Source organism: Rhinolophus ferrumequinum, chromosome 3, assembly GCF_004115265.2.
Source record: "Rhinolophus ferrumequinum isolate MPI-CBG mRhiFer1 chromosome 3, mRhiFer1_v1.p, whole genome shotgun sequence".
NCBI lineage: Eukaryota > Metazoa > Chordata > Mammalia > Chiroptera > Rhinolophidae > Rhinolophus > Rhinolophus ferrumequinum.
In genome coordinates this window covers 9,379,881-9,407,225 of record NC_046286.1, presented here as the reverse complement: position 1 = coordinate 9,407,225, position 27,345 = coordinate 9,379,881, and the positions used below count along the sequence as shown (strand labels likewise).

The following is a 27,345-nucleotide window of genomic DNA, read 5'->3' as shown; positions in this document are numbered from 1 at the left end:
TCTGAATTTAGCATTTCAACATCTGTCTAATAGTATACTAAAGATACACACATATAAAATTGTTAGTGAATATCCTAGAATCTTATAAATGAGCAAGATGGATTGAGTTGAGATTTCATGTTGTTACTGAAAAGGATTTTATTTGATTGTTTTTACTGGGGGGGGGGAGCTAATTTTTGAATGACCTTAGAACCTAACCTTTGGATATATCTTCTAATTTATCTCTTTTGCTTACAAATCTGTGGGCTAAACAGAGTTCAGAGAGAACAGTTTGTCTTAGCTTCATCCCCCAAGGCTTGGGAGAAGAGGTGATGAGATTTATCCTTCTCTTTCATTCCTTGGCCTTGCTGCCGCTGAAAACTGAAGATTCACATCTATCCAAGGGCCTTAATTATCAGTCCCTGAGTATTATTAAGCACTCATACCACTGTGGTAGCAGCTGTCAAAGAAGCAGAAGCACAAAGTGTGGTGTCTGCCCAAAACGAACTAGGTGAGGAGGAGTGACATCTGCATTTGAAAAAAACTTAGAGATTAAGACCTAATGGACAATAAAAACCAGGAGTGTAAAGGACTTAATGAAAGAAAAATTAATTACCCAAATAACTGTCTGGATAGGTCAAGCTTTTTAAATAAAATGCAAAAAAAGACCTGCTTCAAGAATTATCCATACACAATATCAAAGCAAACTTAAGGACTCTCAGAAATGTTACCAAGTTGCATAGGATCTAGAATTAAACACTTTGATTTTTTTAAAAAAGATTTTTTTTTTTTTTATTGGGGAAGGGGAACAGGACTTTATTGGGGAACAGTGTGTACTTCCAGGACTTTTTTCCAAGTCAAGATGTTGTCCTTTCAATCTTAGTTGTGGAGGGCGCAGCTCAGCTCCAGGTCCAGTTGCCGTTGCTAGTTGCAGGGGGCACAGCCCACCATCCCTTGCGGGAGTCCAACCGGCAACCTTGTGGTTAAGAGGACGTGCTCCAACCAACTGAGCCATCCGGGAACTCAGTGGCAGCTCAGCTCAAGGTGCCATGTTCAATTTTAGTTGCAGGGGGCAGAGCCCACCATCCCTTGTGGGACTCGAGGAGTTGAACTGGCAACCTTGTGGTGGAGAGCCCACTGGCCCATGTGGGAATCGAACCGGCAGCCTTCGGAGTTAGGAGCACGGAGCTCTAACCGCCTGAGCCACTGGGCCGGCCCTAAACACTTTGATTTTATATTTCAGCTATTTTCCCTTTACAGTATGGATACCCATCTCCCTACCATTTAGGTAAAGATCTGAGAGCTGTGAGAAAATTCAAAGATTTTTTTATATTAAAGAATCCCAGTGCAGGACGTCCCAGTGCCGATGAAGTCAATACCCAAAAGTGGAACAAGGATAATTTGTGTCATTCATTGGTTTATGAGATGGTGATTATCTTTGTATTCAGATAAACACAGGGATAACTTCTGCTTCTTTTTAATTTTACACCTGTCAAAAAAATGGAAATTTGACAGACCCTTCTAGTTTGGCACAACATAATGGAGAATTAGACCCAAATAATACGTGAGTTCATAGTATATATTCAACTCCTGACAAACGCACACCAAAATAAAATGTTAGATGCTATATGTAAGTGTCCCGTTTCCTACTCAAGCTGAGCCTTACCCAAGCACCCAGAGCCCTTCTCATCTGGCATTCACAGGTACTCTTGTAGGTCTGCTTTACTTCCTGCCTTTACATCTTTATAGACAGAAGACAAATGTCCCCCAAGACAGCCCTTCCCTGACTGGCCTAGCAAACTGTTCTTGTTCTAACTACCTCTCAGGAGCGAAGCTCAGGGACAACTCAAGACGGGGTATTTTTGGACTTTTTACATCAGAGTATTCATTCTTACTCCCATCCTCCCCACCCAGTTTCCCTGGTGGTCCCCTTTGTGTTTATCATTAACTGAACATACTGATGACTTTTGCCACAGTCCCCCAAATTTGTCATCATTGATATCAAGGTAGCTACTGCCTCACGTATAATTTCTTCAGTTTGCTGGAGAAATCAGATTTCTCCTTCTTGTCCATAAACCCACCTCCTACTATTAGTGCTTTTCAACGGCTTTCCTCATCAGTGTGTTTTTCAGAGCAGTCAACCAGCATGTGCTGGGCAGAGCACAGAACTGAATATTTATTTTTGTATCGCATCTGAAAGCCCTAATTGAAATTTACAACCACATGTGTCCTTTCTGCATCTCCCTTTTTGTTATGTTCCCTGCCTGATAGACGTAACTTTTCCTATAAGTTTGGAGGAAGAAAGCAACCATCAAGAAACCAAAGTTGCTAATAATCAAAGAAATGCAAATTAAAATAAGATGTAATTGTTTCCCCAAACTTACTGGTGAGAATGAAAACGATGATGATACCGTATGTGGGTGCTCTCTTACACTGCAGAGAGAGTAAACAGGGCCAGTGAGGGGGTAGCAGGCAGGAAAGCCTGGGCCTGGGGCCTGGGCAAATCCCATGTATCATTTTCAGATTGTTCCCCCTTGCTGGACGGCTTTGAAAAGCATTCATACAAACTTTTAAATGGCTATGTTTTTTGGCTCAGCACTTTAACTTCTAGAAATGTCCTTAAGGACACTTGTACAAAGATATGTGTATGAAGATATTTATCAGAACAATATTTATAATAGAGAATTGGGTTATGATACATTCATTCAATGGAATATAATACAGTAAATGTCAGTGTCAATGAAGACATATCTGTATCTATATATATATATATATATATATATATATATATACACGTGTGTGTGTGTGTGTACACACACACACACACACACACACACACACAAACACGGTGCCAAAAAATGATTACACATTTTAAGAAAGGGAAAAAAACTGTTGTAATACTCAATATATACCAATAACAAAAGATGAATACAAGTCATGCATATACACTTTTTTGGCACCCTGTTATGTGTGTGTGTGTGTGTGTGTGTGTGTGTGTGTGTGAACACTTCTAAACTATATACTTTGCCATTTTATTTTCATAACAAAAAATACATTTATGTGTATGCACATGTATACATATATGTATATATGCTTACAAACAAGCATAGAAAGATAAACACCAAAATTTCACAGTGTTAACTTTGGATTCCAGTAACCTTTTTTATTCTGTATTTTCTAAACTTTTTGCACTGGACATGCGTTCACTTTATGATCAGACAAAATAAAGGTATTTAAAAATACATTAAACATACACTATGTTAACATCCCATTTTTAATAAGTTATAATCAGATCACTCAGCAAACATGTAGTAATAATTATGATAAAAAGTACGTGCCATTTATCAAGCATTTGCCAATTGACATTGCATTACAATTCTTATATACATAGTCTAATAAAAATTGCACAATAACTTCATGAGGTAAATAGCATTCAGCTAGCAAGAGGAGATGCAGAGTCCGCATTTGAATCCTAGTTTTCTCTGCCACAAAGAGCTGAGGTTTACAGTGATGACAAACCTGAATCCGCTTCTAAGGATCTGATGGCACAGGGCAAGCGATATTCTAGAATTGGCTTGGTTTTTCTGTATTGTTCATTATCAGAAACTGAGGCCTATCTGGAATTGCGAATTTTTTCACTGTTGTTCATTCACTCTGGCTATGCCACATAGCAATAGTCTGATCTGGAATGTCTGATAAAAGATAAGGAGAAGACTTGTATGTTTCTCCTGGTGGGGAAATGTATCCCTCTTTCCATCCTGAGGCATTGGCTTCCTAACTAAGACAGAGAACAGGGCCATAAAGTAAATAATCCACCCACTGCCGATGGCTCATTTTTTGGTGTATTCGAAGTATATGAACCAGTGCTTATTTTCATATGAGACAGTTTATGTAGAAGTAACCACAGCTGATAAAACTCAGGAGTTCGTGCCAGTAATGAAATTCCTCACAGTTCAAGTAATCACGGGGCCACTAACCTATGAGGTAGTTACTAAAATCCCAGGGACAGATCCTAATTATTCTTATAGCCATCATTTGGGTCAAATAACTAACTTCTCCGAAGTTCATGCCTTCATTCTTCATTGTTATCAGAGCCAGAGAAGAAGAGCGGAAATGTATGGGATGTTTTGTTTGTTTCCATCAGTATCGCTGATTTCACAGAAATATGTTCTCACATGGCTTCCGTTGAATGTCACACAACCAGAAGCTCAGAAGGCTGGGGAGAAACCCTGGGATCGCCTCATGCCGATCTCGCAAACACAGGACACTCCTTACTCTTTGGTACTCTTTGGGAACGCTCTGGACGACCCTGCCCTGCCCATGTCTGCCCCACGCCCCTCTTCAGGTGCTGAGCAGAACTTCCTTCCTTGACTGAGCTGGGCTTTGAATCTCCAGAGCATTGTGTGTTCTCACTGGGCTAGGAAAGCAAAGGTGACACAGTGTTTGTTTCTAAATGGTTGGAGTTTGATATTTATGTTCTAGCATTCTCAGTGTTCTTTTTTAAAAATCAAAAGAAAAGAAACACTATGACTTAAACTCGCTTTCATAAATACTGCTTGCAAATAATATGTAGGTTTGTAATAACTTATTATGTGGATCTCCTTTTAGCTATGGTTCCTCTCCTAGGATTTCTTCTGATCCTGGCTCAGATACTCTTTCTTTCATGATTCTGGTTCTGCCTTGTCTCCTAACTCAGGTGAGCTGCCCCTCTGAACCCACATTGGCCATGCATCCCAGTTGAATGTGAATCCATATTTTTGTTGTAAAGGCAACTTATCTGCTCAGTTCATAAGTGTCCCCAATCAGCCTTTTAAACTGCAAAGACTTCCTGCTGCGATTACACAACCTCAGGAATGTATGCAATCGTATTTTCATTGCTTTAGCTATTTCTGTTCCTGTTTGCTACTGCACAGATCCATATAAAGGCAGGGAATTTTAGAGGGTCTGACGTGAATCAGAAAATGCTCAGGCAGTGACATCTGCAAAATGCCCCTAAAAAGGCTGCCTTCCTCAAAGACACAGAAAGGCTGAGTCCTCAGCCCCATAGTAGGGGCAGTAAGCAAAATGAGTTCTTGGTAGTGGGATGGCAGGGTGAGGAATACAAAGATGAACTGGTGACAGATTCTGGCTTTGGAGAGCTTCAGTCTTGTAAGGGAGACAGGACAAGTGTAAGTGTCTATGATGTAAGTACTTCTGAACAAGAGAAGTACTGGGGCCATTGGAGGGACAGAAATCACTTTTCAGTGGGAAGATCAGACATGACTTTTCACAGACCCACGACTTAAGACAAGACTGAGAAAAGCAAAGCTGGACAGGGAGAACATTTCAGATAGAGGAGGGGTCAATATGAGCAAAGCCGTGGTCTGGTTTCCTTATTCTATAGATTCATAAACAGATGCAGAGAAGTGACGTGACTTAGGAAAGATCTCTCCCAAGTTGGATTTGTTCCTGAGGAAATCAGCCTTCACAAATTCTGGCTCTCTAAGGGCTCTAAAAGTCTTATAGCTCTCTGAATTTGTAGCTTTAAAATCAATTGAAAATGTAGTATATTATTATTATTACTGGGGAAACATTTGAACACTATGAGCAATGCCTGCAGTGCATTTTTATTCTCTCAGGAAACAACAGTTGGGCCTTGCCATCCTTATTATTAGTGAACGGGTTATTAACCAACAGCAGTGGTGGTGGCCCTCCAGTGTGCTGGGGTCCACACACCCCAGCAGCGTGCACCCACAGGCCAACTCGAAGCTGGAAAGCCTGCAGTCTTTCTGGTTTTCAGCTTGGGATGACCACGTCTAGCAAATAAAAATGAATGATATCCAATTGGATTTGAATTTTACATAAACAAAAAATAAGTTTTTAGTGTAAGTGTGCCCAATACAATATTTGTAAACTTATTTCAGTTTTGTTTCATGTGATCAGAGTTTTTACTTTTGTTTGCATGATTTCCATGAATAATTTTGCCTTACAAACAGATAATTGATATTTGTGTTTTTTACCTTTTTTTAAAAAAAAAAAAATCCTGTTGAACACCGCCTCAAAGATTTTTAAAGATCAAGATCCAGGGGAAGTTAAGGTGAATAGACTTGGATGTGTCTTATTCATCTCTGTGACCCCAACACCCGGTTGGTTCATGGTAGGCAGTCAGTAAATGCTCTCTGAATAAATGTAAAATGAAGGAGTCAACACATTCTTGATTTTTATCCCGCATCTTCTTAGAATCTCCCTTTATGCAGAGACAAATTTAAGCTCCAAATATAGTTCTTTTCTAAAATGTCTCGGTGGATAGAAAATTGAGAAGCATTTTGTACCATGGTCAGTATTTACCGAACAGTTGATTTATACTACCTGAAAAGGCCCAAGTAATCAGGCAATATAAAAAATAAAAATAAAAAATAAATTGACAGGGTATCTGCTAATGTCCTGAATTTAGATCTCTTGGATCCCAGGCATGCTTTCCCCAGCTTCTAGTAATGGCTAGCTGTAAAGCAATAACCTAAGCTTTGTGGATTAAATATCCCCGAGGCCATTAACAGCTAATGCTGTCTCTCTCATTTTATAAGAAATCACATCTCTGAAATCATTCATGAGATATAATTCACTACAAATGAGCTTTCCCCACTTCGGTACAAAGTGTTTTGGGCCCTCACATTACATTTTGAAGACATTAAAACCAAAACTAAAATCGTGGTCTACAGTTTGTGTTCATTCTCCTTGGGTAGTTTATGGAAGCACGTGAGCTCTTAAGACATAGTTATCTAACATGATTTAAAAAGCCTGTCTCCATCTCAGGACGGTTTCTGTACTTCAATGATTATTTTATTCTCCTGAAGTTTAAGTGCTTTGGGCTCTAATAGACTAAATGAATGAATATCGAAAACAGATTTTTAAGAAAGGATGAGATATGAATGGCAGTTCCATCGATTGGACTTTGGTTGACGCATTGGATTCTTTTGGCCTGTACGACTCTTTCATGGGAAGTCCAAGTACTTGATGCTAAATTAGAAAGTCTTGAGTGTGAAAGCATGAACATAGCCTTCATTCTTCCAGTTATTTAATGCTTTCTCAGTGTTAAGTCTTTTTGCTTTTTGTTATCGCCTTTTGGGCTTTGTGAGCTCCAGGGAATTATTTTAAAAGAAGGAATGAGAACTTTCATCACAACCAGGAATATTTGTATTTCTTTCTTGCTTTCCCCAATAACCTTTTCACAGGAAAAGTTTGCATATACATGGAGCTGGATATTTTTAAAGACTTCCTGAAACAAATGTTTGTTCTAATTAGTTTTATATAGCTAATGCCATGTGAAGAAAAACCACAGTGTGAAAATGTGCACTTGTGGAAATAATAAATTGCAGCAAACGTCTAACACCTGGTTCCTGATAGCTTGCTCAAAGGATAGATAAATAAATGCAGAAATAGCCACCAACCATTGTAATCAGGACCATAAAATAAGTAAGTAGATCATATCAACAAATCAAACCATCTGGAAGCAACAGAGGAACGGCCTTCGGTTTTAACTGTGGATTTCATTTCAAGGACCTACCGTGTTTCCTCGAAAATAAGACCTAGCCAGACAATCAGCTCTAATGCATCTTTTGGAGCAAAAATTAATATAAGACCCAGTATTATATTATATCATAGCATATCATATCATATTATATTATATAAGACCGGGTCTTATATTATAGTAGAATAAGACCGGGTCTTATATTAATTTTTGTTTCAAAAGACACATTAGAGCTGATTGTCCAGCTAGGCCTTATTTTCGGAGAAGCATGGTAATAACTAATAAGGGGTATAACTAATAACTAATAAGGGGTAAGTCTCTCTCCCATAGCTCTGTCCTCAAGGAAAGTAACTGGAATTGTTATAAGTTAAGTTTTAGAATTTTATCTATTTTTTAAATTTGGATGTGAGAATTGTAGGAGTTTTATAATTTTTTTATGTTATAAATTCATGTTCATTGTGGAAAAGTGATAATGGACAAATAAAGAAAAAGAAAAAAGAGAAATCATATAATTCCAGCACTCAAAGATAATAAATGTTATTATTTAGTTGTGAGCTTCCAAAATAATCCTTCAATATAAATATGTGTTTTAATAAAAATGAACTCATACTTTATTTACTGGATTTTAACCTGGTTTTTCATTCAATTTTTATATCTTCTCATATCAATATATATGTACATCTCTAAACAGAGGTTCTGTGGGGTCCATGCATAGATTTTGGAGGATTTGTGGACCCTTCACCCGAAAAATATACATGAAATTTTGTGGGTTATGTATGTCTATGTATTTTTTCTGGGGGAAAAAATGCACTGGGACATTTAATTGGACTTACTTTAACTTTTATTGATAAATTTAGGGAGAGACTACAGTTCTACAGCTTTCCATTCAGAAGCATGTTAAGACTCCCAGTATGATGTCCTCTTTGTTCCTGCTCTAGATTTGTGCTTTTCTTTATATAGGCCCTGCATCATTGTTTTAATAATTTAGTGGTCATTTTTTTAAACATTTAACTTTTTAAGTTTTCAGTAGTCCTTATTGTGATTTTATCACATCTTAGGGTCTCTGTCTTTACCTTGTAAACCCATCTTCGATTTAATATAAAACTCAATAATAATGCATTATTCAATTTACATAAATTTGATTTAGATTAATATTACAAGAACACATGTTTGCAAACAGCTATATACTATTTTCCATATGCTAGAATAAAGTAAATTATTTTTTATCAAATGGGAACATACCCACAATGATTTGCTTTGTATTTTTACATAATAAAATCTTTTGAAATCTGTCTTTTAAGCTATTACAAGTTTTCTGTATAATTAAAAATATACATATATTCTGCATTTTTGTATATAAACCGTTATTTAGAAGTTTGCTAAAAGAACCAGCTGAGAAATGTTTATCTTTAAACTTTAATGTTGTCTACCAATGTAATTTCATACAAGACAGAATTACAGAAAAAGAGTTCAGAGAGTTGGAGCAAAGGATGGATAGAGCTTTCACTACTCCTTCAACTTAATGAAGGAAAGTCTGTAGCTGGGAAACTTTAACCATGGAGCTATATAGCTATGGTAGAACTGGACCTATGTCTCCAAATTTCCCAATAAATCTTTTTCCGTAGGTACATTCTGATTTTATCTATCTGTGGTCTTTCTCTCCTCTCCCTTTCTCTCCGTTCCCCACCTCGCTATCCTTGTTCTCCCACCTCCCCATTTCCTTCCTCCGTCTCACCTTTCTTCTCCTGCGCCTCTGACTCCATCCGCTTACTGTCCCCGGTGTTCTCCTCAGAGGAGCTCTCAGTAGTTTCTCCACATTCTAATCTGATTCTTTTTTCCTAGTCCTTTCCCTAGGTATCTGTCTCTCTACTGCACTCCTCTGTAAGCTTTAGCCCAGTTTAACTTCCCTCATAACTCTTTCAGTCTCTGCCAAAATAACAGGAAACCTTTCCTGCCTTGTTTCTGTTGACTGTCATTTCAATCTTCCTGAATGTGACTTGTCTTTTATATTTTTCTGCCACCAGCTCTCCTGCTTACTACCTAGCTTCTCTGCCCCCATCCTACCACACTGCCGTTCTCTTCCCTGTAAGTCAGTTTCTTATTTATTATGTATTTATGTAGCTGAGTTTTCATGTTTACATTGAGCACAAACGAGATAGTATTTGCCTATAGCAAACAAGGAACTCAAAAGCTACATGGAGAATTTAAAGAGGGAGTTATTAATATCTATGGATTGGTTAATTTGTTATTTTCATCTCTTGTTTGCATTTGTTCAAAACTACTGACTTTGTATGTCTACTGAAGTCAAAACGTTTAATCATATCAAGATACTTGTATTAGGTTGGTGCAAAAGTAATTGCGGTTTTTGCAATTATTTTTAACCTTTCAAACCGCAATTACTTTTGCACCAACCTAATATCTACAGCCTTAAGTAAATTGGATGTATGAACATCTGGATTGACAAAATCAGAGTTAATTTTTATAACTTTCCAAAAGCCTTCATCATTGCATTCTGCAGGAGCTTTTAAAATACGTCTTTAGTATCTTTAAAGTTGGTTTAGTTTATTTAAAAATTTCTTTGAAATAGTTGTTAAGATTCCATCAACTGAATTACATGGCCACAGATGCGTTTCCCTGTTAATGGGCTGCATCCTCACCATTGAAGAGGCCAACCAGCTTGGATTTTGGCTTAGCTTTGTCACATTTGCTATTTCAAAACACTAAAAGTATCAAGCAGTTGTGAAACTCTGCATTTGAGGGGCCATGTGCATATAGCTGCTTTTGTGGAGGTAAAGGAAATATGCATTACCTAATATAAATCTTGAATAGAAGAAACTGCATAGAAATTTCCTCTGTATCACCAAAATCATGAACTGTCTGGCCTCTACTGATAGGAAAAAGAGTTTATTCCAACAAAGTGGCTGACGTGGAACTCAGTGCCTTGCACAGGAGGGGCCATGTCTTTCACTTTGCTGATTAGGGCTTGGGGAGTGTATAATGTATGTAATATTTGTCACAGACCAGAGAATTCTAAAAGAAAAAAGATCTTTAAGTAACGACCTGTAAGCCCGTTGGGAATAGTTCTTTCGGCAGAGTCTAACAAAAAACAAACATGAAACTAATGACCCTGAAAAATATTTGTATAGTTTCCTTTGGTCGTAGTCCTGTTGGCACAATCTCAACCTTCAGTTTTTCATGTCCTGTGGATTGTAGTTAATCATAAATTGTGAATTTATTATTCTTATCTGAACTTTCCTGTTGTAAATTACATGCTATCCCAACACTGTATGTTTTAAAAGGTCGTACCCCGTAAAAGAAGCCTGTCATGTTAGCAAAGTCAAAGTGAGGCCTTCTTTGGCCCCGCCCGCCCCCCCCCCACCATTGGGTTTCAAGAACCCTCATAGTTGTATCCTGTTAAAAATTCTTTTTTGTTGTTTTGAGATGCTAGACACAAAGTTTATTTGATGATCTCGTTGACCTTGTTTGCATCTTTGCTTGTTTCAAAAAATGTCTGCAGGAAAGTTCTGAATTGCAAATACAAATTTAGTATACCAGGGATTATGGCAAAGGAGAAGACATTTTCCTGAATGGTTAAGAGGCTTTGTGATACATGTGGGAAAATTGGGGGTTCCTGATTCAGAAGACAGTGTCTCCGTTCCCTAACTTTGTAACAATATGCAAATTACTTAACTTCTCTGAGTTTTCCTGTCCTCATCTATGAAAGAGGTAAAATAATTTATAGGTTTATGGTACAGATGAATAACGAAATACATGTGAGAGTGCCTAGTGTGTAATGGATGTTCAATAAAAGTAATAGTAAAATACTGGGAGAAGGCAGTTATAAAGACAGCCTGACCATGATATCTGTAATTGTTTTTCCACTTAATAAGAAAACATAGTAAAGTCGCTAGCACAGTGGCCAGGACATGGTTGACCATCAAAGGATGTTAGTTACTGTTTCATTTAATGTTTCAGGTATTTGTTTGGTCTCCAGGTCTGAAAAGATGTGTGTATATTCTTTTTTTTCTTCTTAAAGACTGTGTTGAGGAAAGGGAACAGGACTTTATTGGGGAACAGTGTGTACTTCCAGGACTTTTTTCCAAGTCAAGTTGTTGTCCTTTCCATCTTAGTTATGGAGGGCGCAGCTCAGCTCCAGGTCCAGTTGCCGTTTTCTAGTTGCACGGGGCACAGCCCACCATCCCTTGCGGGAGTCAAACCGGTAACCTTGTGGTTGAGAGCCTTTGGCCCATGTGGAAATCGAACCGGCAGCCTTCGGAGTTAAGAGCACGGAGCTCCAACCGCCTGAGCCACCGGGCCGGCCCAGATGTGTAGATCTTCTTGATTCAGCATTCAACAACAGGTTGCCTTGTAATGCTTCTTAAACATTTAGTGTGTGTTCAGATCACCTGGGAATGTTGGTTAAATGCAGACTCAGCAGGTCTGAGATGGGGCCTGAATTCTGGGTCAGTGGGTCTGGTATGGGCCTGAATTCTACATTTCTCAGAGGCTCCCAGGTGATGCGTATGAGGTTGGCCTACTTGTTGAATAGCAAGGCATTAATGCACCAGGCAATAAATACCCTCCCTTTATTCCTTGCGTTACCGTATTTCATTGAGCTTACAAAGTTAGAGATGATATTTTTTACACATTGTACAGATGAGAAATGTGTGACCCATATTGGGTGGTACATTAGTTGACAGTTGAGATCATTCAACCTCGTAGTTCAGCTATATCTCTTATCTACCTTGATCAATTTTTTTAAATTGTGTAACTATTCTTCCTATTTAGTTCTCATATTCCTAGACGTTAAGAGTTACTAAGTTTCCTCTTATAGGCTTTATCACTGTTACCCAGCTGTTTTAGAGATCTTTGCTCCTGTTAATATGTAACTATAGTTTGTCAGTATCTGCATTGCTCAGCCCTGTCAGAGACAACCCATCCTTGGCGGAGCCATCTTTAGTGGCAAAATGACTGGTAGCGGTCAGGCATATTTGGATACTTTTGGTATAGATGATACCAGTTAGGCTCTTAAAGCAGAACTGCTTCCTAGCTAGCTCTTTGGTATGAGCTGCCTGCTCCTCTCCCAGAACCAGCGAGAAGCTACATGAACTAAGGACCATCAGCTCAAGAATACCAGGCATTTCCATGATTCTACCGCAAAACATCCCTGACCCACCAACTGGGGTATTTTTTTATCTACCTCACTCTTTCCAGCTCCATATCAGAGGACAAGGTTCTGTTACTTTTCAGCCCGTAGCCTTGTTTTCAGTAAATTCCCTGGAGTAATACTGTGCGGTGCTATACTTCTGTCATTTTGTCCCCCGGTTACAAAGGCATGCTCCCCTCCCACTCCCTGGGGCACACTTCTCATAGCTACCCCAGGGGTTTAGAACCAGCCAGGGTTTCCATGCCCCAGTGCAGGTATGCTCTTCTTACTGACGTCCCGTTCCTCTTTTCTCTCACTTTCCTACAATTAGTACCACAGTGATATGGCTTCCAGCCCATTTTTAGAAGCGAATGCTGATGGGAAAATGTTCACAAAAAAAATTTTTTTAAAGATGATTTCAGAATAATGAAAACATAATCACATTCAATGTATAAACAATGAAGTTAATTTAATAAACAGTTAAATGTAACATCATCATAAAAATATTACAGAAGAGCAAGTTTAGCTTGGATCACTAGTCTCCTTTATCATAGGGAGATAATAAATGTTCTTGAGCCAAATGCAACCAGGCAAAAGTCTCAGGACTACTGCCCTCCCTCCCTTCCTCCCTTCTTTTCTTCCTTCCTTCCTTCCTTCCTTCCTTCCTTCCTTCCTTCCTTCCTTGTCTCTTCTCTTCTGTCGCTTTGGGTACGGTACAGGGTACTTGCAGAATCCTTGCAAAGGAATTCATTGTTAACCTATCATACTATAGTATAAGTATTTTTCATGTCAATAAATATAAATCTCTCTTCACCATAATTTTAAATAGTTGCTTAACTATGTATATAACTATACCATAATTTATTTAACTAATTTCATAGTATGGGGCATTCTGATTCTTTTCTAACTTCTTTTGCTGTTATAAATCATGATGGTCCCTGGCATTGTTAAGATCTAAGCAACTGCTACTCAGTTATTTCCTGCTGGTCTATTCACCTATTTAGCTCTTCAAAGAATTCGAGTGGGTATGGTACCAGTACATTCGTACTGTGGAATACTATATGGCCGTTAAAAATGAAATAGCTCGACTATATATCTACTGACATGGGAGATTACGTGTGATAAATTGTTTAGAAAAATAATGGTGCAGAACACTATTCAGAGTGTAATCTCATTTTTGTAAAAGTGAACAAACAGTATTTTGTTTCTTCACCTGTAATCTGAGGATACTAATAGCACTTATCTCATCTGCCTGCTTTGAGGATTAAGGAAACGATGTATGCAAAGGCGAAGAACAGTGTCTAGCATTCCTCGTTCAAGGAATATTAGCTGTTGTTAACGATAATGAACTTGCTTTTCTTTTTTATTCACACTATTAGACGTACATTTCCACACAGCTATGGTTGCAGACAAAACTTTACTTTTGGGCAAGAAATATTGAGAACAGAAAGAAAGGAGTACAGTGGTCTCAAGGGGGTAAAGCACATATTAGGAAATATGGTCAATTCTTGCTATGTGGCCAGGTATTAAAATCTATAATACAGTCAAGTTGCTGAACTAGGCTGCAGGCTGACAGCGGTGTCTCATTAGCAGTCAGTGTGGTGCAGATAGGTATAGTCGCCAAACGTCCACCAGTCGCCTACCGTCAGCCAGGTTATATATCAGACACACAGAGGTTATCTGTGATCTTTCCTATCCATATGAACTAGAACTGAATGGTATATGAAGGTCTGACAATTAAGTTCGTGAACTTGTTGCAACGATGTCACTAACCTTTTTTGATATCAGAGAGATTATTCACTATGAATTTGTACCAACTGGGCAACCAGTTAACCAAGTTTACTATTTGGAAGTGCTGAAAAGGCTGCCTGAAAAAGTTAGACGACCTGAACTTTTCGCCAACAAGTCATGGCTCTTGCATCACAACAATGCACCAGCTCACACGTCACTGTCTGTGAGGGAGTTTTTAGCTAGTAAACAAATAACTGTATTGGAACACCCTCCCTACTCACCTGATCTGGCCCCCAACGACTTCTTTCTTTACCCGAAGATAAAAGAAATTTTGAAAGGAAGACATTTGATGACATTCAGGACATCAAGGGTAATACGACGACAGCGCTGATGGCCATTCCAGAAAAAGTTCCAAAATTGCTTAGAAGGGTGGATTAGGCACTGGCCTCAGTGCATAGCTTCCCAAGGGGAGTACTTCAAAGGTGACCGTAGTGATATTCAGCAATGAGGTATGTAGCACTTTTTCTAGGATGAGTTCGCAAACTTGGTTGTCAAACCTCATACATTTATTTTTACTTATCTCCTAGGGTTCTTTTTCTCTTCCTTCTTTTCTCTTAGTGAAAGTAGAGAAAAAGTAAAGTTTCTTGTTTACTTGGGCTTTTCCTAAAGAACAGACTTTATTGTATTCACTTGACCTCTCCTTAGAGAGCCTTTTCTGCAAACAGTTCTTCACTGTCCAGCAGGGTTCTAGCAGCTGGGAGACCCCTCAGTGGGAGTAGTGACTAGATATGGAATTTGGGAACTATTTTTGGAGATAGGAAAATGCAGGGAATTTGGGGTCAATCGTTCACTCTTAACTATTAGAGGAATACGTCAGAAAAATTTGAATTCGGCATTTTACTGAATTTTAATTATTAGACCAAGTCCTCGGTTAATAAGAAAATAAATTCAACAATACATCAAATGTGTAAATGAAAGACCAGGCCTTTTTCTTATCTAAAGGGGCTCTGTGGTCTCAAGCACTGAGGAAAAAAAAATTGCACATCAAAAGGTCTGATTTTCATTCTTAGCAGACTAATTGAGTCCCAGAAATGGTAAATCAGTTCTTTCATTTAGGAAGAAGGTTTTAACCATTTCTTTGCATCATGTTCCTGGTAATCTTTGTACCCTATACTATTATTGTGTGGGACAAGAGTCTTGATGTATTTCATTAGCCAAAGCCCAGTGAGACTGAGGACTTGCCAATGGTCATCCATCCAGCCATCAGGCTTGTATCTTACAATGCTTTCTTGTGAACTAGGATTTCACTTCAGCCCTCTTCCATGGAATGTTTCCTAGATTATATACTTTATCATCCAACTGTACAGAAGAAATGATTTTCCAAAGAAAAAGCAAGAAGGAAGAATCGATTGGTTAACCATTGATGCTACCCTGATATTATCTGTTGGAAATTTTATGGACACCAGAAACCACAAAATGCTTTTACTCCAGAAAATGGGTATATCTTCGAACTAATGGTGACTTTCAAAGTTCCCGAGTTTCTGCCAAGTATTCAGGGAAAATGCAAGTAATGAACATTACTATTTTTTGATGACTCATTAAGTGGGAATTGTAGACCCAGGCCTTCTCGTGAGTTACAGAGGAAAGTCACAACTGTGAATATGTTGCCTCAATATCTATTATGAGAGGGTCGGCCTACCTATACTGTGGAATATTATGTAGCCATTAAAACTGAAATAGCTCTATTATATGTGTACTGACATACAAGATTATTTGTGATAAAATGTTCAGAAAAATAGTGATGCTGAACACTATTCATAGTGTGATCTCATTTTTATAAACAGAAACAAAATCCACAAATAACATATGGATATAGGTATCTGCTTCGTTAAGAGCCAGAAGAACGTATTTGAACTGATAACAGTGGCTTCCCCAAGGTATCAAGAATGAATAAAGAAGATGGGAATGGTGACGGGTGAAGGGGAAGAGAGGAATGTTTACTTTCTAATTTATTCACATCTGCATTGTTTGGATTTTTTTCATAAACATGTATTTTGTCAGGTTTTATATAAAACATAAAAACATTTGTATCAGAAATTAATCTCTCTGTGTATCTGGTGGTTTGAAGCTCTGTTCTACAAAGAAACATTGTCAATCAGCACATAGTACAGATGACAAATATCCCTCCACCTGAGAAAACTCCTTAAAATTACAATATAAATTGTCTCACACTTGTAAACATCAGCTGTTACATGTCACAGATTATAAGAAGAAATTAAAATAAAATCCAAAACTGCTATATGATGGAAATCATATTTTGTTTGAGTGGGCTGATAGTAACAGTGGAGGGGAAATGTATGCAATTAAAAAAGATGCTGAAAGTATGCAAATATTTTCATAATGAGACAGATATGCTGCTGTTCTATTATGATACTTAACATCTCTGATACTGATTGCCGTGCTTACACCTTCCTTATGAAGAGCTCCATCTCAACACAGAGGGGAATAATTTCCATGGAAATGAATCCATTAACTAACATATTTGTATTGAGAACCGCATGTGCGTACTGCTTTTCATACAGGGAGAGGGAGAGGGAACAGAAAGATGAATAAAAGCCAAGCACGGCCTCACGATGCTTATAAACTAACGGCGGAGCCAAGGTGCTGCACAGATTCTAGAATCATGACGTGGACTGTCATGATCACAGATAAACCTACAAACTGAAGTAGCTCTTCAGAATACAGTGGTTAAATAGTACCACCAAAGGTGTTTTGCTTTCTATTTTGTTTTGTTTTAGAATAGGAAAATCATTGTAAGCAAAGGGGAAGGAGTCAGTATGAAAAGGTGATAAGGAGGGACTAAATCAGGTAACCCTGGTAGACGCCTGAAGAGAGCCCAGCGGGAGAAGTTGGTCGTGAGAAGGAGGAAGGATATTATTCAAAATATGTAACAGAAGGAAGAGGGCCTGAGTGGTGAGGCATAAACACTCTAAGATGAAGGAAAAGGAAACCAGAAGAGCCCACGTGTAACATCTTTGACTGTCTCAGTCTAGTGAGATGCAACATTATTGATAGAGAATGAGAGCAGTGATAGGCTTCGGAGCTGTGGGAAGATTTGAAACTGCCACTGTGAAGGATATAAGTCAACCAGGAATGATTCAAAGTCAACCAGGAATGTGGAGCAACATTGAGGTCATTGCTGAGGCTGAGTATTTGTGAAGTTTTAATGAAATTAATAAACTTTTTCATTACTTTCTCTAGCAGTTGCAGGTAGGCACAGGGACATAGAAATTCAGCTTGGCTATAATTCATGTTTTGTAGAAATCAGATGATTCTTATATTGAAATCTGCATATGAAAATTTATCCGAAATTAATTGTAAATAATTGCATCATTTCAGATTTCAATGTGTCAATTTCTTCCTTTCCCCTTAGTTTTTAAGAGTCAAATCAGATTATTGTATTTCCATAAAGAAGTGGGAACACTACCCTGTACTTCAAATGCTAACCAACAAAGTAATGCTGTTAGAATCTTTAAAGTTTCTAGCTCATAGTTGCTTCTCATGCATTATGTATTTTTAGGCTGGAAAAACTAATAACATCCTTTTTGGAAGACCAGGATCCAGAGAGTAGACTAGAGGTTGGCGCCGACATGCGTAAAATTCATCACTGTTTCCATCATTTAAAGGTAAATTTAAGCATTTCCTCTAGCAGAAGCCATTGTCTGCTACGTCCAGACTGCAGTAAAGCTTTCTTAGTTGACCAACTCTTGAAAGGTTAGGACATTCATTCATCCAGAACAGTATGATCTTCTAACCGAGGCTGTGATTCTGACTGAATTTCTTCAGAGCTTGTACCTTACTTGCCAATGAATAAACTCAGACCACGGACTTCTAATTCTTTTGCCAGGAACCTCTACCTTCTACACAGAATAGGTCCATGTTCGAAAACCATTTATTTTCAAGCTCTGTCAAGAGAATCGTGTCCTTCATTTTTTCCCAGCAGTTTTCATTTATCCATATAAATCCTCAGTTTTTCTCTGCCTTAGGTTTTACCTTTTATGATGACACAGTGGGAGTGTCATTAACCTTTACGTCTACCCCACTTACAATTTGGCATACTTCTTTAAGATAAGAAACTTTCGTTGTTGAGTCTGCTGTGAGCCTGGCATAGGGAAGGCAAAGTTGAACAAGCAAGTCGTGGACAGGACAGATATGTACAGAATAATTATAGCACATGGTAACTGCTATTTTATAAAGTGGTATGGGGTTATGGAGACAGGGAAAGAAGTTCGAGAGGAAATAATGTTTGAGCAGGAATTTCCCAGTTTAGGGAAGAAGAGGTCAGATAGCAGAGAGGGAAATGGGGAAGGAGGATAGAGAGAGGACAGGGAGGGAGAGAAAACATACCAAGCCAAGGCAACTGCATTGAAAAGACAAGGAGGTAAGAAAGGATGTTGTGGGGACAGAGTCCCAGAGAGCAGATTCCAGGCTCTCAGCCTCACGTGGAAAGGTGCTGGATCAGTTATTAGATGGCCATGAGCTGTAATCAAATGGCCATCTGCTGTGGCTGGGTGGCCATCAGTTGTTACCAGTTATACATTAGCCATTAATATAACTTCTGTGGCTATGCTACAGGGTGGGTTGGTTGGTTGGTTGGCAGAGAAGCGGATGGAAGGTTGCGGATCGTGTGGCTCCTGCTTCCTGTGTCTCCAATCCAGCCCCCAGCGAGAATATAGTGGTGTGACCCCTCTCTATGGCTCCGTGGGTGTTCCTGTTTGGCCTCACCATATCCTGCGTTCTTATATGGGGAAGGGGACCAGAGACCGGCATGACAGACGTGCATGTCTGATGTGTGCAAGGAATTGTTAAAGGTGGGAAGAGTCAAAGAAATAAAGAGATTTGGAGTAGAAGTATGGACACTAAGCTCGTAGTTCATCTTACAGAAACTGTTGAATGACAAGAAGATCCATGGAAAAAGCACAGTGTCTTCCGAAATCAAAGACCAAGACTGTCAAGAACCATTAAAAGAGGAAGAATATAAAAAGCTACGAGATATTCTACAGCAGAGAGACAATGAAATCAGTATCCTTTCTATGGCGATAAGAAACTCTCCCTCTCCTGGCTTAAACGGGGAGTGGGAACACAGATGCCTTCCCCCAGCCACATTACCCAGCTCCCCAGCCTGCTTCCGGGTCACATTGTTTCTTTCCATTTAGAAGTAAAATGTCCCTTCAGCAAACAAAATGGAGCAACTAATGAAAACCAGAGTTGCTAGAAAAGAAAAAAATTGACTTTGTTTTTAGCCAGATGGAGTTACTATTGCAGGGAGAATTTCAGTTTATTGAAAAGTATGGGCTTTTTTATCCCATCGCTTAACTTTAAATTTTTTTTGTTACTACTCTGTGGTGCTCTTTCTGTTTTAGTCCTGAGCCAGGAGCCAGTAAGTTAACTGGTTATCTTTAGCTAGCTGACCGGACACCAGGCTGACCACAGCCTCACCATGGCCCAGAATTTGTGGCTGGCGTGTGGGTGAAACTCAAATGATGGCTGAAAAATGACAAATGGTATTTAGCTTATGAAGATCAGAGATTGATTTAAATGTAACTTTGTATTTAAAAGCCAGATCTACTGCTTTGGGTTCCACTTACAAATGTTCCCAAATTTGGAAGTGAGGACAGATGAGTGTTCAAGATAGAACTCTTACGGGCTTTGGGAGGTGGTGTATTTTGGGAGCTGAACTGGTAGCAGCCTGTGGGAGTTGCCTCCAGGGACAGGCTAGGTGGTTACTTCTAAAGAGCTCCTGTCCGGTGAGTTAGACCTCAGGTCTCCCTAACATGTCCCCAGTATTGTTTCTGATTTTATCTTTCAAGCTTCTTGTAAACGATTTGACATTTTCATGACATTTTCAGCCTTTTTTTAAAAAGTCACGCACAAGAAATTATTTATGAACAGATATTTTTGTTCGTTTTTGAAAAATTACTGAAAGGCATTTTAGCTTCAGATGTTGTGCAAAATGGATAAAAATAACCTACATGAAGGAAATCCAGTACTGAAGAGGTAAAAACAAACAAATACGAGGTAGGCACACTGCCTGATTAACTTCAGTCTCTAATTTTAGTTGAGTATTAGCAGACGCTGTATGTCTGATTCAGGGGAGTTTTAGCTGCTTTATTATCAGGCCAGTAACAGTGGGGTCAGCTGTGAATGATACTCCCGCACAAACCCTTGTCTGTGAGTGCTGCCACACGTGCTGTCACCCGTGCATTCCTTTTCCTCTGTCTTACCCTATCCACCTCCAGGACGGTCCCGGCCTAGATTTCAGTCCTGGCCACAGCCCCAGCCTGAGCTCTGCTTCTTTTCCTGGCCTTGATCCTAGTTTAAGATCTTCTCCCCTAAATGCTCCTAGCAACTTCTTAATCCCCTTCTGGGCTTATGAATGTCTGTGCACACAGGAGAGATGAAATGAGATATGACAGAGAGAGGGAACAGTTGTAAGCTTGCTCATATATGTTTATTTTAAGAAAGAGAGTAAGAAAGAGAGACATACGTCATTTCTCTTCTCCACGGGCAAATCCAGGTACACTGTTCATGTGAGGCCACACAAGATTCTTTCTTGACTGTGAATAACTCGAGCAGGGTCCCTTCCTTCTGAGACTCATCTTCAAAATGATGGTGTGGAGGCGGTATGGTGAAAAGCATCCTGAACGTGAAGTTCACCCACAGAGTGACACCCCAGCTCTCCACGCATTAGCTGTCCAACTATTCAGTGAAGCTGTTTCCTTCTCTTCAGGAAAGAGAGCATATGACCTGCCCCTCCAACATCACAGTGCTGAGCAAAACCAGTAAGATATTATCACTTAGTGGAGAGTGCTGTGAGCACGCTAGAGTGTTATATAGCGGTGGGTGTGCTTCTGTAGACAATGGGTAAACTCAGAAGAAGGAAATATAGCAGCTAAGAATTACTCCTCACGAAGCTTACGCTTCTCAAGGGCTAATGACCAAGAAAGGTTCCTGAAATTTCGGTTTTTCACATACGGATTGGAGGATATTTTCAAACCTTTTTTTTTTTTTTTTTGGTAGAGAGATGAAGGCCAAACTATCAGGAGGAATAAGAAAGACATAACTTACGGGGGGGAACAGTGGTAATACTTGCACTCAACAAAAGAGTAATGCAACCAAAATGACAGTGACAAACACTAAAGGTTCTTGTAAAGAGAGTGAAACTGATGTCATTTCCATGACATCAGTTTGAATAAAGTTCAGACACCCTTTCAGAAAACATATAACAGCGTGTCATTTAATACCACACATAGAGCTTGACAGAAAAAAAGGCCCAAGTCAAACAGCGTGGGAAGGGGAAGAAGGAAGGTAGCACAGGAGATACGTTTGTACTGTGATTTTTATGAAATGTAAACTGGAACACGTTGTTTGTCTGATTAAAATCTTCCAGGGGCTTCCCATTCTACTTAGAATAAAATTCAGACTCCTTGATCCAGACGAGGAGGCCGTCTGGACTAGCCCTCTGACTTCATTTCTTCTGCCTCTGGCCCGTGTGTGTTAGGCGTCGTTCACAGTGACCTTTCTGTTGTTCTCCTCTCACAGGGCTTTTCAACCTCAGCACCGCTGACATTTGGGCTGTGGAATTCTTTGTCTTGGGGACTGTCCTATGCATGTAGGGTGTTTAGCAGCATCTCTACCTGCTAGACTTCTGTAACAGCACCTACCTCCCACTCCAGCATGACAGCCAAAAATGTCTCCAGACATGGCCACATGTCCCCTGGGTGGTAAAAGAGCCTCTGTTTGGGAACTACTGCCAAGCCCATTTCTCCTTAGGGTGTCAGCACTAGCCGTTTCCTCTGCTTAGATATACTCTTTCTCTCGCTGGTTCTTGTCATTCAGATCTCAGCTTAAATTCACTCTTACAAAGGGTAGCAGCCAGTGCAGAGTAGCTGCTCAGTCAGTCTTGATCTTTTTATAGTAAGTTATCTGGCACTTTTACTCGTGTGTGTGTGAGTCTGTGTGTGTGTAAGTAGTCTGTCTTTCCCCAGTAGGACATCTGCTTCATGAGAGTCTGCCTTTTGATTGTTCTTTCCCTGTGCCTGGAATAGTGCCTGGCACATAGTACAAGCTCCAATAAATGTCACTGAATGGGTAGATGAAAGGACGTTGCCATTGCACTATGTGAACCAATTGAAATACCTGATACTGTTGAAATTAGGTACGTACGAAGAGGAGTGGACGCTGTGGGCAGAGCCCTGTTCTTCTCCATCAGGCCAACGCATAGACAGTACAAAAGTTGTGAACACCTTTGGTGGGTACAAGCTTTTTGGAGGCAAAGAACAGAAGCCACATTGGGATTGTAAGAGAAAAACTGATTGTCGTTCCAGAAATCAAAAAGTTGGGGTCAAAGCTGAGAAGGAAGATGGAGGTCAAACGATGTCCATGTTACTTGTCCAAGGATAAGTGTCATTGGATGCTGCCCTTCCATTCTGAGTATCAGTCTTCTCTCCTGCACCATCCTCATATCTCTTCAAACTCTAAGGTTCATGAACCCATCTCTAGGGATGGCGAAGGCCTTGAATTCATCTTACTGCACATGCAGTTAGAGTTCTGACATTCTCAAGAGGGATTGTAGTCTTGCCTTTTAGTGAAAGCAAAAGTCCCTTAGAGTTCCAGACATCCTGAACCTAAAGAACAGTGAAGTAGGGGAGAAGGGAATGATTTTCTTCCTATCATCGGTGCTCCTCATATATCTGAATGGCCTACAAAAGGTACATTTTAAATGATAAATCAATACTAATAACTTACCTCTTTTCAGTTCCATTTGGAACCAAAATATTGGGTACCATGTTTTGCCGAGTTTAATGCGCTCCCGTGTATAATGCGCACCCATTTTTTTGGGCCCAAACTTTCAGGGGAAAAAAAATCTTTCGTTTTAATTTTTTAATTCAAATGTTTATTTGTTTATATTTAGGTACTTGTTTTTTGTATTATAAAGGAATTTTAGCATTTATTTATTGATTACATTTTTAACTCATAAGCATGAATAAGAGAATCAAAAACATTTATATAGATACGGAATTAGTACTAACCATGTATAATGCACATCCTTATTTTTCCCTCACAAATTTGGACAAAAAAGTGTGCATTACGCATGGCAAAATATGGTACTTTTTTAAAAAGTGACTTGAAAGCCCCCTTTGAATGTGCGCTTACTAAGCACGTGTTGGACATGGCGTGCTCTGGTCACCAGGATTGATTTGGCCGATCTGCCAGCTGGGCAGCTTCTGGCGTTCTCTCTCCCCGCTCCTCCTGAGCAGCTTCCTGGATTAAGCTCTGACATATGCATCGCTCCATTGCCTGCTGCTACTCAGTGTTCATTTTACTTTTTATAAACCTTTCCAAAAAATTTAAGGCTTAATTGGTTTCCACCTAGAATATTTTAAAGACCTTTGGGTTTGCCATCTTTTCCTGTAATGGCACCATATTGAAAGACCAATAGCCTCCTAAACTGGCCATAACTCTATCTACGACTTCAGGAAATTGAAGACTTCCTTCAGGCAGTCTTTACCATGTGACAAATAGTAAATATCTATTGTTGGGAATATTAATCCCATTTTAAACATTCATGTTTTGGTCATTATAATCAATCATGAGTCACTAAATCCTTAAGTCAAATCTCAGATATTCTGGTCAATATGTTAAAGAAGGAAAAGAAGAAAGCTCAAGATGCTCTCCACTTATCTAGCGTGGATAGAAATGAATTTAGACACTCACAGAGCTCACCCTTCCCACCTGGGAACCCAGAAGGTCCAAGGACGTCGTCCTCAGCTTCCACACAGGTCCAGGACGCCAGCACTTTTGGGTACAGATCCACTTTGCTCCAGAGAAAAACAGGTCAGTGATATTCATTTATAAATAGAAATTATATTACCTTAAGTAGAAAACATAGACTATCATAATTATATATCTATGTAAAAAGTAAAAATAGCAAATCATTATAATTTTATCATTTGATTCATCATTGTCATTCTTACGATTTTTATTATTACTAATATTTCTTGAGGTTGTGTAGTTGTAGCAGCAGCAGCTGCTGCTGTAGCAACAATAACAAAAAATGCCAAGTGAAGTTTATCCATCCTCAAAAAAAAAAAAAATTCCAGTATCCCTCATTCTCCATAATAGAATTCAGTATAGCATCTTTTAGTTTTAGTATATGTGCTGCCGAAGCGAGCACCTAACATCTTTTAGTTTTAAATGTGCAAGTATGAAGGCTTTGTCAATTTATTTGGTAGAATTTTTTATAACTATGAAATCTATTAAATTAAATACCAGTTTCCAAAATTGATGGCTGACCAGAAAAAATAAAGTCTGAATTGTCACAGAGTTCAGAGGCAGAAATAGATGAGTCCAGGGCAACAGAAGAAAAGCTGACTTGAGAAAGGAACAAAAACTTTCCTCTGCTATAGGAAAGAAAGAATAAGGACAAGTGTTGCATTACTGATGTGTTGGTACTGCTTATTTCTAAATTCGAGTGAGGTATCCGCAGCAAAATAACTTAAAACTATTACCACAGTCTGCCTTAAAGGACAGTAAATGAACAAAATTTTGTCAGATAATTTCACAGGGTTGCACCAACTCAGAGTCTCCTCCCCCATTTGTAGCTTTTAATAAATGTGCAGTACTTCAACTACAGAACCACGCCAGAAGCCCAGGTTGGTTTCCGAGACTTTTCGCTTTCTATTAGACCAGCAATGTATGATGTACAGTAAGGTGACGGATGCCTTTCTCTTGATGACATTGAGGAATCTGAAGTATGGAATGTACTAGAACAAAGGGGTGAAAAGCTTCCCTTTTTTGGCAACATAGGTTGAAACTTGCTGTATAAACATTTGTTGGGATGGGCAACCTGACATGCATGGTTTTCTAAAGGGTTTAGCTTGGGAATAATTAGAGTATGAAGAAAGAGGATGTAAAGTACAGTGTAAGGACTATAGTCAGTAATACTGTAATAACTCCATAGGGTGCCAGGTAGACTTATCAGGGGGATCACTTTGTAAGTTATATAAATGTCTAACCACTATGCTATATGCCTGAAACTAATATAATATTAAATGTCAACTGTAATTGACAAATAAAAAGTTTACTGTGATATAAACCTTGAAAAACAAAATAAAAGAAAGACTTTTTTTTAGTTAATAAGGACAAGATTAAGAAGCCTAGAAGTATATTTTGTGATATTATATCCCTTTATCTCTTTTTAAAATTAAATTTATTGGCATAACATCGGTTTATAACATTATATAATTTTCAGATGTGCAAAATTATAATTCGACATCTATATACTCTATTTCATGCTCCCCGCCTGAAGTCTCGTTTCCTTCTGTTACCCTATGTTTGATCCCCTTTATCTCTTAACTCCAAGTCTTCTTGAATATTTTTTTAGTAACATGGTAGGATAAATTCAAAATCACAGGAAACCAGAAATGCTATGTTTACCATTTATCATGGTGGCTGTAGACAGGGAAAAGCAATTATTCCTCTCTGATTGTTTTCCATACGGCATTCCTGTACTCTATTATGGGTAACAGCCGGTTGGAAAAAAAAGAGGCCCTCCTGGTTGGTGAGTTCATTAGCTCATCCATCAATTGACTTATTCCTTTGCTCGTTCAACATATGTTTGTTGAGTATACACTTTGTTCTACCGTGTTTCCCTGAAAATAAGACCTATCCGGACAATCAGCAATAATGCATCTTTTGGAGCAAAAATTAATATAAGACCCAGTCTTATTTTACCATAATGTAAGACCGGGTCTTATATTTATTTTTGCTCCAAAAGACGCATTAGAGCTGATTGTCCGGCTAGGTCTTATTTTCAGAAGGTATTGTGCTAATTATTATTACAACTAAAGCTTACAGAGCCCTGATATATATCAGGTACTAGTCAAAGTTCTCTGCTTGAATTAACTCATCGAATCCTTGTCCTATAAGCTCTTATTTTACCCCGTATTACAGATGAGGACATTCATGGATAGACACAGTCTCTGACCTCAGAGTACTTACACATTGACAGGGAAGAGAGTCTTAAATTAATTACATAGTATACTTCTATATTACTCAGGGAGCGTATACCAGGAAACCGTACCTCAAGTTTAGACCAGAAAGATCCAAAGAGGGACATGGGGTAGGAGTGTGGCTGGAAGGAATATTGCAAGCAGGAGGAATCACTTGAATAGCTTTTAAGTGATTAAAAGCTTTGTGGTAGAAAGGAGCATTTTAGGAAGTGAAAAATCCAAGATGGTTGGGATTCAGGGAGTGAGAGCCTGGGGAGACAAGTTGAATAACATGTGCAGAACAGACTGGTAGAGAACACAGAGTTCGCGTGAACAGTTAGAAGGCCATTGTAGGATAGCCATCCAGGCCAAAGCGTAGGGGTTGACGGGAGCGAGGTGGGGGGACCAGAAGCCTAGAGGAGGTAATGTGAACAGGGCTTGGTGACTAAAGAATGTGGGGGGAAAGGGTGAAGATTGGCCTCCAGGTCTCTGGGTGGCCGGTGAGGCTCTTCGTGGACAGAAGAAGCTGTGCCTCCATTGGCCCTACGATGGGCATTGTTGGCTGCAGCGATCAGAACATTGGCTACTCTGCTGAAACGAAAGGGAACAGCCAGTACCCACATCAGAACCCAGGCTCACGACGGAACAGACTCGGTGTCCTGGCCTTTCCCAAAGGTGCACACCATGTGCCGTGCAGAAATGGCCTCAGACATCACTGCCCAACCCTTGCTGTGGGCCAGACCTTTTCTATTTCTATTTTCTGTTGCCCACACCAGTTCTCTTCTCATAATTCTTCGTCCCCACAGCATCTCATAATCTGTCTCCTAACTCATAATTACAGTCAACTTTCAGTAACTCTTTTTCTCCCTTGATACTGCTATCGAGACAGACTATAGTTCTGTTTGGAAAATGAATTAAGTTTACTTAAA

At 39.2% G+C, this 27,345-nt stretch overlaps 1 protein-coding gene across 1 annotated transcript in view; it reads left to right on the top strand.

Moving 5' to 3' along the window:
* Window positions 1–27,345, top strand: part of KIF6 (kinesin family member 6) — a 403,315-nt gene that overhangs the window by 170,886 nt on the left and 205,084 nt on the right. The window contains 3 exon segments of the mRNA XM_033102431.1: window positions 17,944–18,049; window positions 19,307–19,445; window positions 24,048–24,260. Coding sequence (XP_032958322.1) covers window positions 17,944–18,049; window positions 19,307–19,445; window positions 24,048–24,260 — 458 coding nt within the window.